This window comes from Phascolarctos cinereus, unplaced genomic scaffold, assembly GCF_003287225.1.
Source record: "Phascolarctos cinereus isolate Bilbo 61053 unplaced genomic scaffold, phaCin_HiC Scaffold_9;HRSCAF=440, whole genome shotgun sequence".
NCBI classification, from domain to species: Eukaryota; Metazoa; Chordata; class Mammalia; order Diprotodontia; family Phascolarctidae; genus Phascolarctos; species Phascolarctos cinereus.
Window position 1 is genome coordinate 254,037,866 of NW_027556402.1, and position 12,933 is coordinate 254,050,798.

The 12,933-nt window shown below is 58.9% G+C and overlaps 1 protein-coding gene across 1 annotated transcript; it reads left to right on the forward strand.

The window, feature by feature from the left end:
• The first annotated feature begins 286 nt into the window (after positions 1–286).
• TAF6L (TATA-box binding protein associated factor 6 like) lies at positions 287–12,786 on the forward strand. Its single transcript, XM_020968109.2, is given in 12 exon segments — positions 287–402; positions 5,253–5,500; positions 5,584–5,670; positions 6,286–6,436; positions 6,561–6,611; positions 8,073–8,167; positions 9,579–9,653; positions 10,553–10,773; positions 10,915–11,047; positions 11,371–11,499; positions 11,601–12,038; positions 12,041–12,786. Coding segments are annotated over 11 exon segments (1,863 nt in total). The 5' UTR covers positions 287–402; positions 5,253–5,353; the 3' UTR covers positions 12,377–12,786.
• The last annotated feature ends 147 nt before the right edge of the window (positions 12,787–12,933 follow it).

The following is a 12,933-nucleotide window of genomic DNA, read 5'->3' on the forward strand; positions in this document are numbered from 1 at the left end:
CACATGCGGGCTGAATTGAGGGTGGGGGCGGATCTGGCTTAACCCCAGCGAGACAAACAAATCCCTTGGAGGATTTGGCCCCTCTGGGGAGCCCACTATGGATCTCCAAGAAAGGGAAGAGGCAGGAAGGAAGAAAGCTGTCAAGGGCCCTTTAAGGGGCTGGCATCACGTGATACTTCCCGGCAACATGGCTCCTCCCGAAGACAGTCCGCTCCACGTGACACACGTGCGGAGGCGGGGCTTCGAAGAGCCGCCCGCGGATTGGCCGGCAGTGGGGGAGGGCGGGGCCAGCCTCAGTGCGAGGGATTTGAGACTAGGTAAGGGAGCTGGAGCTGGAGCCGGAGCCGGAGCCGGAGCCGGAGCCGGAGCCGGAGCCGGAGCTGGAGCTGCCACCGCCCTCGGGTAAGTCTCGCCTAGGGCCGCGCCGCGCTCAGCGCGGGACCTCCGAACTTCGTCTGGCTGGGGGTCTCACCCCCTCACCCTCACCTCCGCCGGGGACCACAGGCCGTGGGAGTCCTGACCTCGTCTGGCCCCGCCTCCTGACTCTGGGGTCAGAGGTTACGGGTCGGACGCCGACGCTTTTCATAGGCTCAGCTTGAGAGTGGGGCAGGACATCAGAGGTCATCTTCTCCCCGCCTCTTACTTTACAGATGGGGAAACTGAGGCCCAGGCGGTTGAAGGGACTTATCCATGGCCGCTAGGGGGCGCCACGCAGGAAGAGCAGCTTGGTGACCCTGGCGGATCACTTCATCCGTGCCTGCCTCAGTTTCCTCGCCTGTGAAATGGGAATCACTGGAAGAGGCTTCAAGAAGCCTGGGGTCCACCGCTGGCAGTAATGGATAGATTCGAACCCAGGCCTTCCCTCCACTGGCCTGAAGCCTTCTGACAATGATCTGGTTGTCTCAGTGGACCCCAGGCTGACTAGGAGTTTGGCCTGGAGAACAAGGATGGTGGAAGGGAGGTCCCAGCCTTGGTTCAGATCCCACTCGGGACCAGACGGAAAAGATCGTGGGGCCACGCGTGGGCGTCCCCTCTCCTTGTGTTTCTCCTTAAGTTATTTGTTCCCGTGTTGGCCCTAGCAGGGCTTCGTGTGGGCGTGGGCAGGTGGGCGGCCCTTCCCGAGGCCGAGGGGACATTCTACCGGCCCCCTTTACCCCTGCATCCTGGGGGTCATGACCCTTCCAGCGCCCCTCCCATCAGCCTGGGGGAGGGGCAGCCCGTGCCTGGAGCCTTTGGGGGGTCCCAGGGATAGCTTGTCCAGGGAAGGTTTGTCTCTGCTTCTTTTCCTGGGAAGATTGTCACTAATGCCCGAAAGCAGGCCCTCCACTGGTGCAGGTCTGCATCTCATTGGGAGCCTGAGAAATTAAGCCTTTTACCCTGGCTCTCCAGGGCAGTCAGGCTGTGCTAAGCACTGGGGACGTAGAAAGAGGCAAGAGACAGGCCCTGCCCTCAGTGTAAAGGAAGCCGGGGAGGACAGTGGTCACCTAAGTGGCACAGTGGATAGCGCCTGGAGTCAGGAAGGTCTGAGTTCAAATGCGGCCTCAGACACGTACTAGCTGTATGACCCTGGGCAAGTCACTTCACCCTTTCTGCCTCAGTTGCCTCATCTGTAAAATGAGTTGTAGAAGAATACGGCAAACCACTCCAGAATCTTTGCCAAGAAGACCCCAAATGGGGTCACAAAGGGTCAGACACGACTAAGCAAAAGAAAGGAGGTCAGTGGTCAAGGCAGATGAGGGGGAGCCTTCGAGGTATGGGGGCAGCCAGAGAAAATGCCTGGGGCTGAGAGATAGAACCGAGGCTGGGGTCCCTGGATCGAGGAGAATGTGGGGGACGTTAGGTGTATAAGCCAGGAAGGGGAGGAGGGGGCAGGTTAGGACGGGCTTTGAAGGCCAAACAGCATCATGGGGCACTCCCCACGTTTAGTGAGTAGGGGGTGACATGGTCAGACCTGGGTCTTAGGAAAATCCCTATGGTGACTGAAGGAGGATGGGCTGGAGTGGGCAGAGACTTGGGCCAGGTAGGCCCCTGCCCCAGCAGCTATTGCAGCCCAGCGTGAGGTGATGAGGGTCTGCACCAGGGTGGGGGCAGTGTCAGGGGAGAGAAGGGAGTGCATTTGAGAGATGCTGCAGAGGTGACATGTTGGACATTGCGGGTGAGAGAGAGTGAGATCCAGGATGACTCCTGGATTGTGGGAGGGAGGCTTTGGGCGGAGGTGGTGATTTCCATTTTGTGCATACTGAGTTTAAGATGTCTACTGGACTCCAGTCTGAGATGTCAGAGTTGGGAGATTGTACCGAGGCCTGGAGAGGATCCAGCAAAAGAGACAGAGGTCAGAGAGGAAGGAGGAGATGGGGGGGGAGGTGACAGAAGAGCGTGCCCAGGAGGAGTGGAGGAGGGGCGATCTGGGCCACAGCCACAGTGAAGTCAAGAAGAACGAGGTCTCTTTGGCGTGAGATCTCCCCTTGGAGGGAGCAGCTTTGCTGGAGGGATGACAGACTGTGGTGAGGAGGAGGAAGGGAAGGTGAGGCACCTTTGAAGCCGGGTGCACCTGGCCCCCAGGCCTGCTCTCTGACCACTCGCGCCTGCCACAGGCTTCTGGGAGCGTGCATGAGATATCCTGGAATAAGGCTCGGCCCAGGGCCAGGCTCTTCTGTGCTGTTTTTAGAGAGTGCCCCGAGTATCCCCTGCCTGGATTTGTCAGAGGTGGGCTTCGAAGCCAAGGCTTCCAGGCTTTCTTCTCAGAGGACATCCTCATGATAGCCACGCTTAGGTAGCATCTCAAGGTTTGCAAATGCTGTACGTGGGAGGTGTCTAGCAGGCCTCAGGGTCGTGAACCAGATTAAAATGTAATGGGGGAAATATTTTAGGAAATCAGTAGAAGTCCACTAGAACCGCAGCGTTACAGTTAAGATGGGGCCCCAGTGGTGGTTACCCCGCTGCTAGCTTCCTGCTGTCCCTTCCATCCTGACTTGGAGACTTGTCGGAGTTTCTCCAGATATCATGATCCCCAGCTGACAGGTGACAGGCTCAGAGAGGTCACATACTTACCAGACTGATAGACTGAACGATTCACCCGTGCAGAAACAAGGATGAAATGGCGGAGGCGGGATTCACACCCAGGCCTCTCAGACTTCTTCAGTCAGGGCTCCTCCCCTTGTGCTGGCTGCTGCTTGTATTAAAACAGGTCAGTTCAGCCAACAAATAGTCTTTGTTAAATTGAATTCCTGGGGACCAGCGCTCTCTCTGAGGGTAAAAATAAGTGTCAGCCGGAGTCCTTGCTGTTGGGACGCCAGCAATGAGGGACCTCGGAGGCTGACCCCATCCACACCTGAGCTACATATGAATGAATGAATGAGCAGTTATTAGGTCTTGGTCTGTGCTAGGCATCCAGCGTGCCAAGCTGGGGATACAGATAGAAAAGGGAGATGTTCCCTGCCCTGGAGGAATTGATGTCATACCTGGGGTGGGGCTTTAGGCTGGGCCCTTGAAGGGATGGGGAGTGTGAGGGGGAAGGGGATGGGGAGTGGGGGGTGGGGATGGGGTATGAGCGTGGGGTGCTCTCCCAATGACGATGGGAGAGAAACATGGTGCCAGGGTGGGCCCGGGGCTGAGCGTCACAGCTCTGTGGGCCTGGTCTGGGGAGCAGCCCGTGGGTGTGGACATGATAACAGCAGCTGCCTTAGCAGGAGGGATTCAGAGCCTCCCAGGGAAGTCGGTGATTCCAGACGGTAGCCCCGGTGGCACACAAGCCTTGTGAAGGCAGTGATGATTTTGGTGTCCATGTCCTCAGCAGGCCCCCCCCCCACCGGCTTGTCCCTCTGAGACACATCATCAGTGGGTCCGGAATTGAGCTATTGATGACCCCAGCAATGGTTATACTGGCTGGGGAGCGATGAGAAGGGAGGCTAAGCTGTGGTGGGCACTGGGGCGGGTCATCCTTCTCTGACCTCTCTCAGTCTCCCCCTTTATAGAAAGCTGAACGGTAAGGTCCTGGCATCCTCTCCAGTGGGCTTGTTGAAAGCCTACAGTCAGTTGGCCTGGAAGCAGCAGAGAATGTCACACGGGGAGGGCACAGGAGTGAGGCAGACTCCCTACGCTGGCTTTATTTTACTCGTTTTTTATTGGTGTCTTTTTTTATGTCACTGTAGTTTCCCGCAGTCTTTCCCCCTCCCCTTCACAGAATCATCCCATATAACGTAGTATTTTTAAAGAGAAGAAGAAAAATAAGCGTAATGATCAAGATTGAATAAGTCTGCTCCTTAAAACAAAAAAATAAACTGAAAACAACAACAACAACTCAGGACCCTTGTGGACCTTGGTCCTACTCAGCTGTTATGTCCAACTCCTTGTGACCCTATTGGGGGTTTTCTCGGCAGAGATATTGGAGGGGTCTGCCGTTTCTTTCTCCTGCTCATCTCACAGATGAGAACTGAGGCAAACAGGGTGAAGTGAGTTGCTCAGGGTCACACAGCTAGGAAGTGTCTGAAGCTGGATTTGAACTCAGGTCTTCCCGACTCCAGGCCCAGTGCTCTATGCACTGGGCCACCTGGCTGCCCTTGTGGACCTCACCTCTTTGCAAATTCCCCAGGAGTAAAATTAAGTCACAGCATAGAGTTTCACAAGTGAGGAGTAGCCAAGGTGTGATTTGAACCTTGGCCTGGGCTCTTTTCACTGTACTACGGTTTAATCCGATGGGAAAGGGGTGTGTGGATGGCTCCGGGGCTTACTGTTCTTGGAGTCAGGAAGCACTGTGTTCAAATCCAGCCTCAGACGCTTACTATTTGTGTAACCCCGGGCAAATCACTCTTAGTTTCCTCAGCCGTCGAATGGGGACAGTATCACACCTACTTCTATGGACTGCTGTGAGGGTCAAGTGAGGTGAGATTGGTAAAACACATAGCACATTGCAGATTTAGTAAATAGTGGTAAAGCCTAGCACATAGTAGGCACTTAATGCATATTTGTTCTCCCTTCTCCATCACAGGATTGCTGTGGGGGGGTGTCAAACTTTAAAGTGCCATGTAAAAGTGCCAAGTTAGCTGTTTTCTTGCAGAGAAAAGGTCATCGAACCAGCAGTTAGACCCAGCTTCTAAATCTGGTTCTACTCTTAAGCCCCTGGGTGACCTTTGTCATTTTCATCACCTCTGGAATGGAGGGGTTGGAGCAGATGACCTCCCAAGACCCTCCCAGCTCTGATTCCACATTCTGTGTTCTTGAGTGGGACCCATGTGCTTTACCCCTTGTTCTAGAGCCCCTCCCAGCCCTGCTGTTGTGTCATTCCATACTGGAGGCAGAGGAGCTGTCCAGAGGACTAGGAAGGTCCTAGTGGCTGCCCCAGCATCCTGGGACCATGTCAGAGCGAGAGGAGCGGCGCTTTGTGGAGATCCCTAGGGAGTCAGTCCGGCTCATGGCTGAAAGTGCCGGGCTAGAGCTGAGTGACGAGGTGGCTGCGCTTCTGGCTGAGGACGTCTGCTATCGGCTTAGGGAGGCCACCCAGGTACTTCTGGCAGGGGAAGGCGGGGAGGCCCCCGGCTGCCCTGCTGCCCTTTCTGACGCCTCCTTTCTTCTGACTGACCTCAGAACAGCTCCCAGTTCATGAAGCACACCAAACGGCGGAAGCTGACGGTGGAGGATTTCAACCGGGCCCTGAGGTGGAGCAATGTGGAGGTGAGGCTGGCAGAAGCGGAGAAGGGGCTGGGCCACGTGCCCAGTCTACGGTCAGGAGGCTCGAGATCCCTCATCTGTCAAAAGGGCTTAGAAATAACCCTGGTACAATGACCTCACTCCAAGTTTTGTGGAACTTTAATGTGACAAAGAGACAGGAATGATGACTTTTATAATTATGGACTCACAGTTAAGAGCGTGGCCCTGGAAGGCTTTGTGGAAAAGCTAGGAGTTCAGCTGGGCCGTGAAGGATGGGTAGAGATTGGGGAGGGAGGCCCTTCCACGTGGGCAGATGGCTGTGAACATTAGCTTTGTATACAGTAGGTGCTCATTAAACACCTAATGTGGTAGAGGAAGCTTTGGGCTGAAGGACAGGTGAAGAATCCTCTGAAGTGGAGATGGTGCAGCCCTGTCTGCCGTCCCCAGATGCCCCATGACACTCCGTCCACGAGCCCAGAGGTTGTCCCAGAGTGCTGAGCTTCTGTTCCTAGGACTCTGGCTTCCCTGGGTCTTCCTGTCCTGCTCCCTCTGTTCAAGAACTGTTCCCCTCCCAGAATCTTCTCTCTGGATGACACTTTAAGGTTTCCAGAACATCTAACCTTGCCCTCCTACTCCTAGGCAGTGTGTGGCTATGGCTCCCAGGAGGCCCTGCCCCTGCGTCCTGCCAGGGAGGGCGACCTCTATTTCCCTGAGGATCGGGAGGTGAACCTCGTGGAGCTGGCACTGGCGACCAACATTCCAAAGGGGTGCCCTGAGACAGCTGTGAGAGGTGGGAGCCTGGGAGCTGACCCAGAGGGAGGAGGTGGCCTGGGGGGTTGGGGTTTCCCCATCCGAGAACAGTGGGTCAGGACCACAGAGTGTGGGGTTACCTGCCTTCTCTCGTCTTTCTCTAGTTCATGTATCCTATCTGGATGGGAAAGGAAATGTGGAACCCCAAGGATCAGGTAAATGGAGAGAACACTTTCTGTTCTTGAAAATTTTTAAATATTTCTTTGTCTTAATCAGCCAAAGTCCACCTTCTCATTCTTCCACCCCACCCTCTCTCCCAGCTGAGAGCACAAGAAATACAAAATCCATCCTACACGAATGGAAGTGATTGGAGCCCACTTGAGCACGGGCCGTGCCCCCAGATCTGCCCCAGTCTGCCGCCTGAGCTCCTCCTGCTCTGTCAGGAGGCGGGGAGCGTTTGCTCCTCAGGCCCCGGGATTGTGGCTGGCCAGTGTGCTGGTCACGGGTCGTACAGTGGCTTCTTTCATGTCGAGAGATCATTGCTCGTTGAGCCATTCCCCAGTGCGTGCGTGCTCGCATGGGCGCGTGCACCTTTGACCAGTTTCACGTGAGAGTGAAGTTCAGGTGTTGGCTGTCACCCCCACCTTGGATGTGTGTGTTTCTGTCGTGATGTGAGGTCATTTCCCTCACCCCAAACTTCCACCGTGCCCCTCCTCCTCTCTTTTCTGAAGAGCAACGGGACCCAACAGAGCTGTTCCAGGCCTTGTCTCTGTCTCTGGTCCCGGATGGTGATGGGGCTCCCAGGGGACGTCAGCAGCTGGCCCTTCAGCAGTGTTCGTTTGTTTCTCTTCACTCCTGCCTTTGACCTGCAGTTTTAATGAGCTCTGGTCTTTTCACGAGGAGGGCTTGGAAGAGCCTCTGTGGGACAAAGCAGAACTCCCTGCCCCAGAAAGCACAGCTTGTAGCGTGTGGCAGGTCGTGCACCCGGAGTCCCCCACCTGGTCAAAGAAAGGAGGAAGCTCCAGGTGTCAGGGGCAGCCAGGGCTGCAGTTTTCTCTCCTGTAACGTGAAGCTTTTTCACGCAGAGCCTCAGCTGTGCCCGTGTTCATTCCCGCCTTCCCTAGGTGCTGGCCAGCATTAGCTTTTGCTTCCAGCCCTGACCCCCGGTGTTCTGTCTGAGCCGGCCTCTCCTTTGCAGAAGACAAGCATGCCCTGTGAGGGATGTGGGGCAGGGCGGGTTTGCCCCGAGCTTGGCAGGTGAGGGCCACCCTTCCTCCACCGAGCAGTGCAGTTTCTTTTTTGATCTAGTAAGTAGGTCACCTTCCAGAATTGCAGGCCATCCTCTCGCAGCCTGAGGGAGGCTCGGCCTAGGGTAGCATCCGTCCTCGGACGGCTCCTAAGTGCACTTCTCCCCCGGCCCTCTGCAGACGGTGCTCGCCTTGGGCTTCTGCGGCCTGCCTTGCCGCTGTTCCTGGGGGCCGGGTCGCTGGGCAGAAGGCCGGAGTCCTGTTGTGTGGGAAGAGCCCGCTCTAGCGTGGCTGCTGTCACGGCCAGCGCGTGTTCCCTGTGCCCGATCTGCTCTGCCTCTCCTGGCAGCCGATGGCCAGGCCGCCAAGGACCCCCGGCGGGGCCTCTGCTTGTCAGGCTCATCCTTGTTCCTGTCGGTCCTCTTGCAGTGCCCACTGCTGTCTCCTCACTGACCGACGACCTGCTCAAGTACTACCAGCAGGTGACCCGTGCTGTGCTGGGGGACGACCCACAGCTCATGAAGGTCAGCGCTGCCAGACCCCTCGGGCTTTCCTTTAAGGCACTCCTCCTCCTCCTCCTCCTCCTCCTCCTCCGTGTCCAGGGGCCCAGCTTGGGCTCTGCATGGCAGCGAGCCTGGCTCTGTAGAAGGGGTTTCCAAGGTTGGTTTTCTGGGCCTTGATGTGACAGGCTCGGACAATGGGTGTGCTCTCCCTCAGTCCTGCTGCATCCCCCGGGGTTTCTCTCTGATCCCGTCTGAGGCTGTCCCTTGTTCTGGGATGGGAACTGATCCACGTCCGACTCCTTGAGGGAGCCAGACTGAGCAGCCTTTCCTTCCAAGCCTGGGCGTCATGGTTTGCAAGCCGTTCAGCCTCTGTCTCCACCACTTTGTTTGGGCTACTCTCTTAATTCCCAAGACTCCTTTTGTTTTTCTTGTAGCTGTGAGGAGCGTGGGCAAGAATTCAGGGTCGTTATCACCCAGAGATGATCCCCAGTCTTGTCACCAGAGGGGAGAGTCCCTGCCTACAGGTCAGGCCCGCCAGCACGTCCAGCCTTCTTCCCTTGGTGCCCAGCTCCTCATCCGGCCCCCGGGCCTGTAGCTTTCTGCATCTTGGCCTGAGCTGTCGTAACAGGATCTAATTTGTTATATGTTACCCGTGCCTCTGTCTCAAGAGTCCCAGGGCGTGGAGTGGGGAGACCGAGGCCAGCGCAGCAAAGATACCGGCCTGGAGTGTGAGGGTGAAAAGGCCTGGGGAGGGGGGGCATGTTTGTTTGCTGGTTCCCCATTGGCAAGCTTGTTTCTGCCCCCTGCTCCATTTCTGTGGCCTTCACGATTTATACTCCCTGAGACGGACCCTGGGTATTACAGGTATTAGGATGCCTATTCAGCAGATTTGAAAACTGAGCCTTGCCCACAGTAACACAACTAGGAAGTGTTGTAGCCGGGCTCGTGGTCCACTGGGGGCTCCCTTAGTCATCCCCAGTGGGGCCTGGACAGAGCAGGGTGCCGCTGGCCTTTCAGCCCAGGGACAAGAGGAGGTCTCTTTAGACTGTGTGTTCTCAGTTCTTAATGTCCTCCTCCCTCCTTCCCCCGCCCCCTAACACGGTCCCTCTTTCCTCTGGAAAGGGATCAAGGCTTGGATGTTTAACTTGTGTAGGCGGCCTGGGCTGTGGGAGGCCCAGCCTGACCAGTGGGTGAGCCAGGGGTGTGCAGTGGGACCTAGCACTAGACATCCTGGCTTGGGGGCCTTGGGTGAGGGACCTCTGGGCCTCAGCTTCCTTCTCAGTCCAGTGGGGACAGTGAGACTCCCACTGCCCCCTCCCCAGGACTCTACAGGCCTTCAGGAGCTCTGGGCTTTGAGGTCTCCATTTTGATGTCTCCATCAGAGTGGCTTTGGCCAGGTAGGGCTCACAGTCACCATCTCCTGCTCTTCCAGGTAGCACTTCAGGACCTGCAGACAAATTCCAAGATTGCAGCTCTGCTGCCCTACTTTGTGTATGTCGTCAGCGGGGTGAGTGAGAGAGAGAAGGGCATGGGCTGTGGGGTGTATGGGATGGGGTTCAGTAGGGATTTTCACTGCAGGAGGTTGGGGGCGCAGGAGGGATTATAGCTGTGGAATCTAGGAGGAGAGGACAGGCAGGATAGGAGAAAGAGGCGGGGGAACCAAGAGGGGAGAGAATGTAAGCTCTTTGATCAAGGGCAGAGACCGCCATTATTTGAGTCCATCTGACAGGGTGCAAGCCCACGCCTCCCAGGACTTCCTTAGTGGGGACAGCTTTGCACTGAAGCACAGCTCCCCTTCCTCTGTGACCCGGGGGTCGGCTTTCAAGTGTTGCCACCTCCAGAAAAGCCTTCCCTTTCTGGGCTGTCTCTGGCCTCAGCCAGGCTGGTCCTTGAACGATGCTGGGCTCATGGTTGAGGCCTTTTCAGCCTGCTTGGACCTCCTGGCCTGGTGTTGGAGGCTCCACGCCACCTCTGGGCTGCTCAGAACTGGGGACGGGCACTGCCCCTGCAGGCTTGCTAGGTGTCAGTGCCTGTGTCAGGCATGGAGGCTGGAGAACCTGGGCACCTTCGGGTGGGGGTGGGGCGAGCATTTAAGTGTGGATGCACAATTTGCTGGTGAGAGGAAGAGGCAGAGCCTTGAGTGCCTCCGTCCCCCTGAGCACGTCGCTTCACTTGGGCCTCAGTTTCCTTGTCTGGAAAGGGAGTGGCTTGGGGTTCCAGGTCTCCTTTCCCCTCTGGATTAGTGGTCCCATGATGCCATTGCATGTCCAAGTCCTTGGCTTCTCCATCCTGAAGGGCAGAGTCTGTCTTGCTGCTGCCTCCATCTACCCCCAGGGGAATGGGTGCCAGGGCCTCAAGGAGCTCTTCTGTGGTCACAGCCTCCTGTTCCCATTCCTGTCGTCCCAGGTGAAGTCAGTGAGCCATGACCTAGAGCAGCTGCACCGGCTGCTGCAGGTGGCACGGAGCCTCCTTCGGAATCCTCACCTGTGCCTGGGGCCCTACGTCCGCTCCCTGGTGGGCAGCGTTCTTTACTGTGTCCTGGAGCCGCTGGCTGCCTCCATCAACCCCCTGAATGACCACTGGACGTTGCGTGATGGAGCTGCCCTCCTGCTCAGCCACATCTTTTGGTAGGGGGCCCTGAGCTGGTGGGAGCTGGAGGAGGAAGGCTGGCAGGGAGGGGGTGTCTCACCTAAGAGCATTTGAGAAACAAGCTTTCTGCAGCTGCTTTCCTGCTAATTACAATTTCTCTGCCATCCTGACTCCAATAGGACTCATGGGGACCTGGTGAATGGCTTATCACAGCAGATCCTGCTGTCGCTGCAGAAAGTGCTGGCTGACCCTGTGCGGCCTCTGTGCTCCCACTATGGGGCCGTGGTGGGGCTGCATGCCCTGGGCTGGAAGGTGAGGTCAGGGGCTCAGCAGTCAGCATCTCCCCGGGCAGAGTCTGCGGTGGGGCAGGGTCAAGAGGGCCCAGGTGCTACCCTTGAGGGCTTGCCCTGTCCCGGAAAGGCACTGCACCCCCCCCCATCTCCCGTCAGTGGGCTGGGGGCAGAGCTGAGGGCCATTCCAGAGCCCTTGCCCCATCTTGTGTTCTCCATCTCTGGGCTGGTTGGGACCCCCAGGGGCCGGTAGGCTCCTCATAAACAGGGCGAGGGCCAGCAGAGGCTGGGGAACAAGAAGGGCTCTCCGAGGCCAGTGAACTGACTGCAGCTCCCTCCGAGCAGGCTGTGGAGCGGGTCCTGTACCCGCACCTCTCCACCTACTGGGCCAACCTGCAGGCTGTGCTGGATGATTACTCCGTGTCCAACGCTCAGGTGAAGGCAGATGGTCACAAAGTGTACGGAGCCATCCTGGTGAGGGACCGTCAGGCCGGGGTAGTGCGTCGGGAGAAGGGGGTTAGCTCGGCTTAGCTGAAGAGATGCACCCTAACCCTCCCTTCTGCCCCCCCCCACAGGTGGCCGTGGAGCGGCTCCTCAAGATGAAGGCGCAGGCTGCGGAGCCGGGCCGCGGCCGGAGCTGCCGGCGCCCGGAGGACCTGCCCTGGACGGGCCTCCTCCTGCACGAGTCGCCGGCTGGGGAGCCGGGATTCGGGCCAGGGGCGCCCCTGGCTCCGGGGGCTCCCGGGCTGGGCAGCCCGGCCCCTCCCGTGCCCCTCGGGGACACCTATCGGGAGCTTTACGCCTTCTTCGGGGACAGCCTGGCCACCCGGTTCGGCACCGGGCAGCCCGCGCCCACGGCCGCTCGGCCTCCCGGGGCCAAGAAGGAGCCGGCGGCCGTGGCCGACGCAGTGCGCAAGATGCCCCAGCTGACGGCCAGCGCCACGGTCAGCCCCCGGGACGAGGAGAGCCCCCGCGGGACTGCGCCGGGCGGCCCCGCCAACGCCTCCGCCCCGACCCCGCCGCCGCCGCCGCCGCCGCCGAGAGTCGGCCCCTGCCCCGCGTGCACCGGCCCCGGGGGGCGCCCCGGCAGCAGGGCCTGTGCGCGGGGACCCGCGACGTCTTCCAGAAGAGCCGCTTCGCCCCCCGGGGCGTCCCGCACTTCCGCTTCATCATCGCGGGGCGGCAGGCGGGCCGTCGCTGCCGCGGCCGCCTCTTCCAGACGGCCTTCCCGCCGCCGCAGGGCCCCAGCCCAGCCTCGCGCTACGCCCAGAAGCTGCCCATGATCGGCCGCACCGCGCGGCCAGCGCGCCGCTGGCTCCTCTCGGACTACTCGCTCTACCTCCCGCTGTGAGGGGGCGGGGTAGGGGCAGGGCGAGGAGAACAGCGAACGAGCGAGCGTGTGCTCCAGGCTCCGCCCCCCGGAGGCGTTGCCTTACGGACTGTGGTGCGGAATCTACCTTCCGCCGCGAGGGGGCGGGGCTGGGCGGGGAAACGAACTAATGACCCCGGGTCGGCCCGGGGAGAGCAGGCGTGCACGAGCAAGCGCCTGCTCCTTCTCGGACTACTTTCTGTGCTTACGGCCGCAAGGCGGAGCGGATCCGGGGCCCGCCCGGTGCGGTGAAGGGGCAGGGCCAGACGCCCCTCCCAGGTTCTGGGCGTCCGTCGGTGGTGGGGCCGCACGCCCTTCGGGCTCTTGCACTGGATATGTCGCTCGCTGTCCGAGGCTCCGGGCAGATGAAACCTCGGCGGAGCCGCTGACAGGTGGGCCTGGCCTCAATTTCTCCACCTGTAAACTGGGGTGGTGGGGGCGGAACCTCCTGGACCGCCCCCCTTTCTAGAGCCAGAGGGGCGGAGCGTGCGTGAATAAAGGTTTACTAGAAGCCGACACAGTGGCCGGCGTGGTGAGGT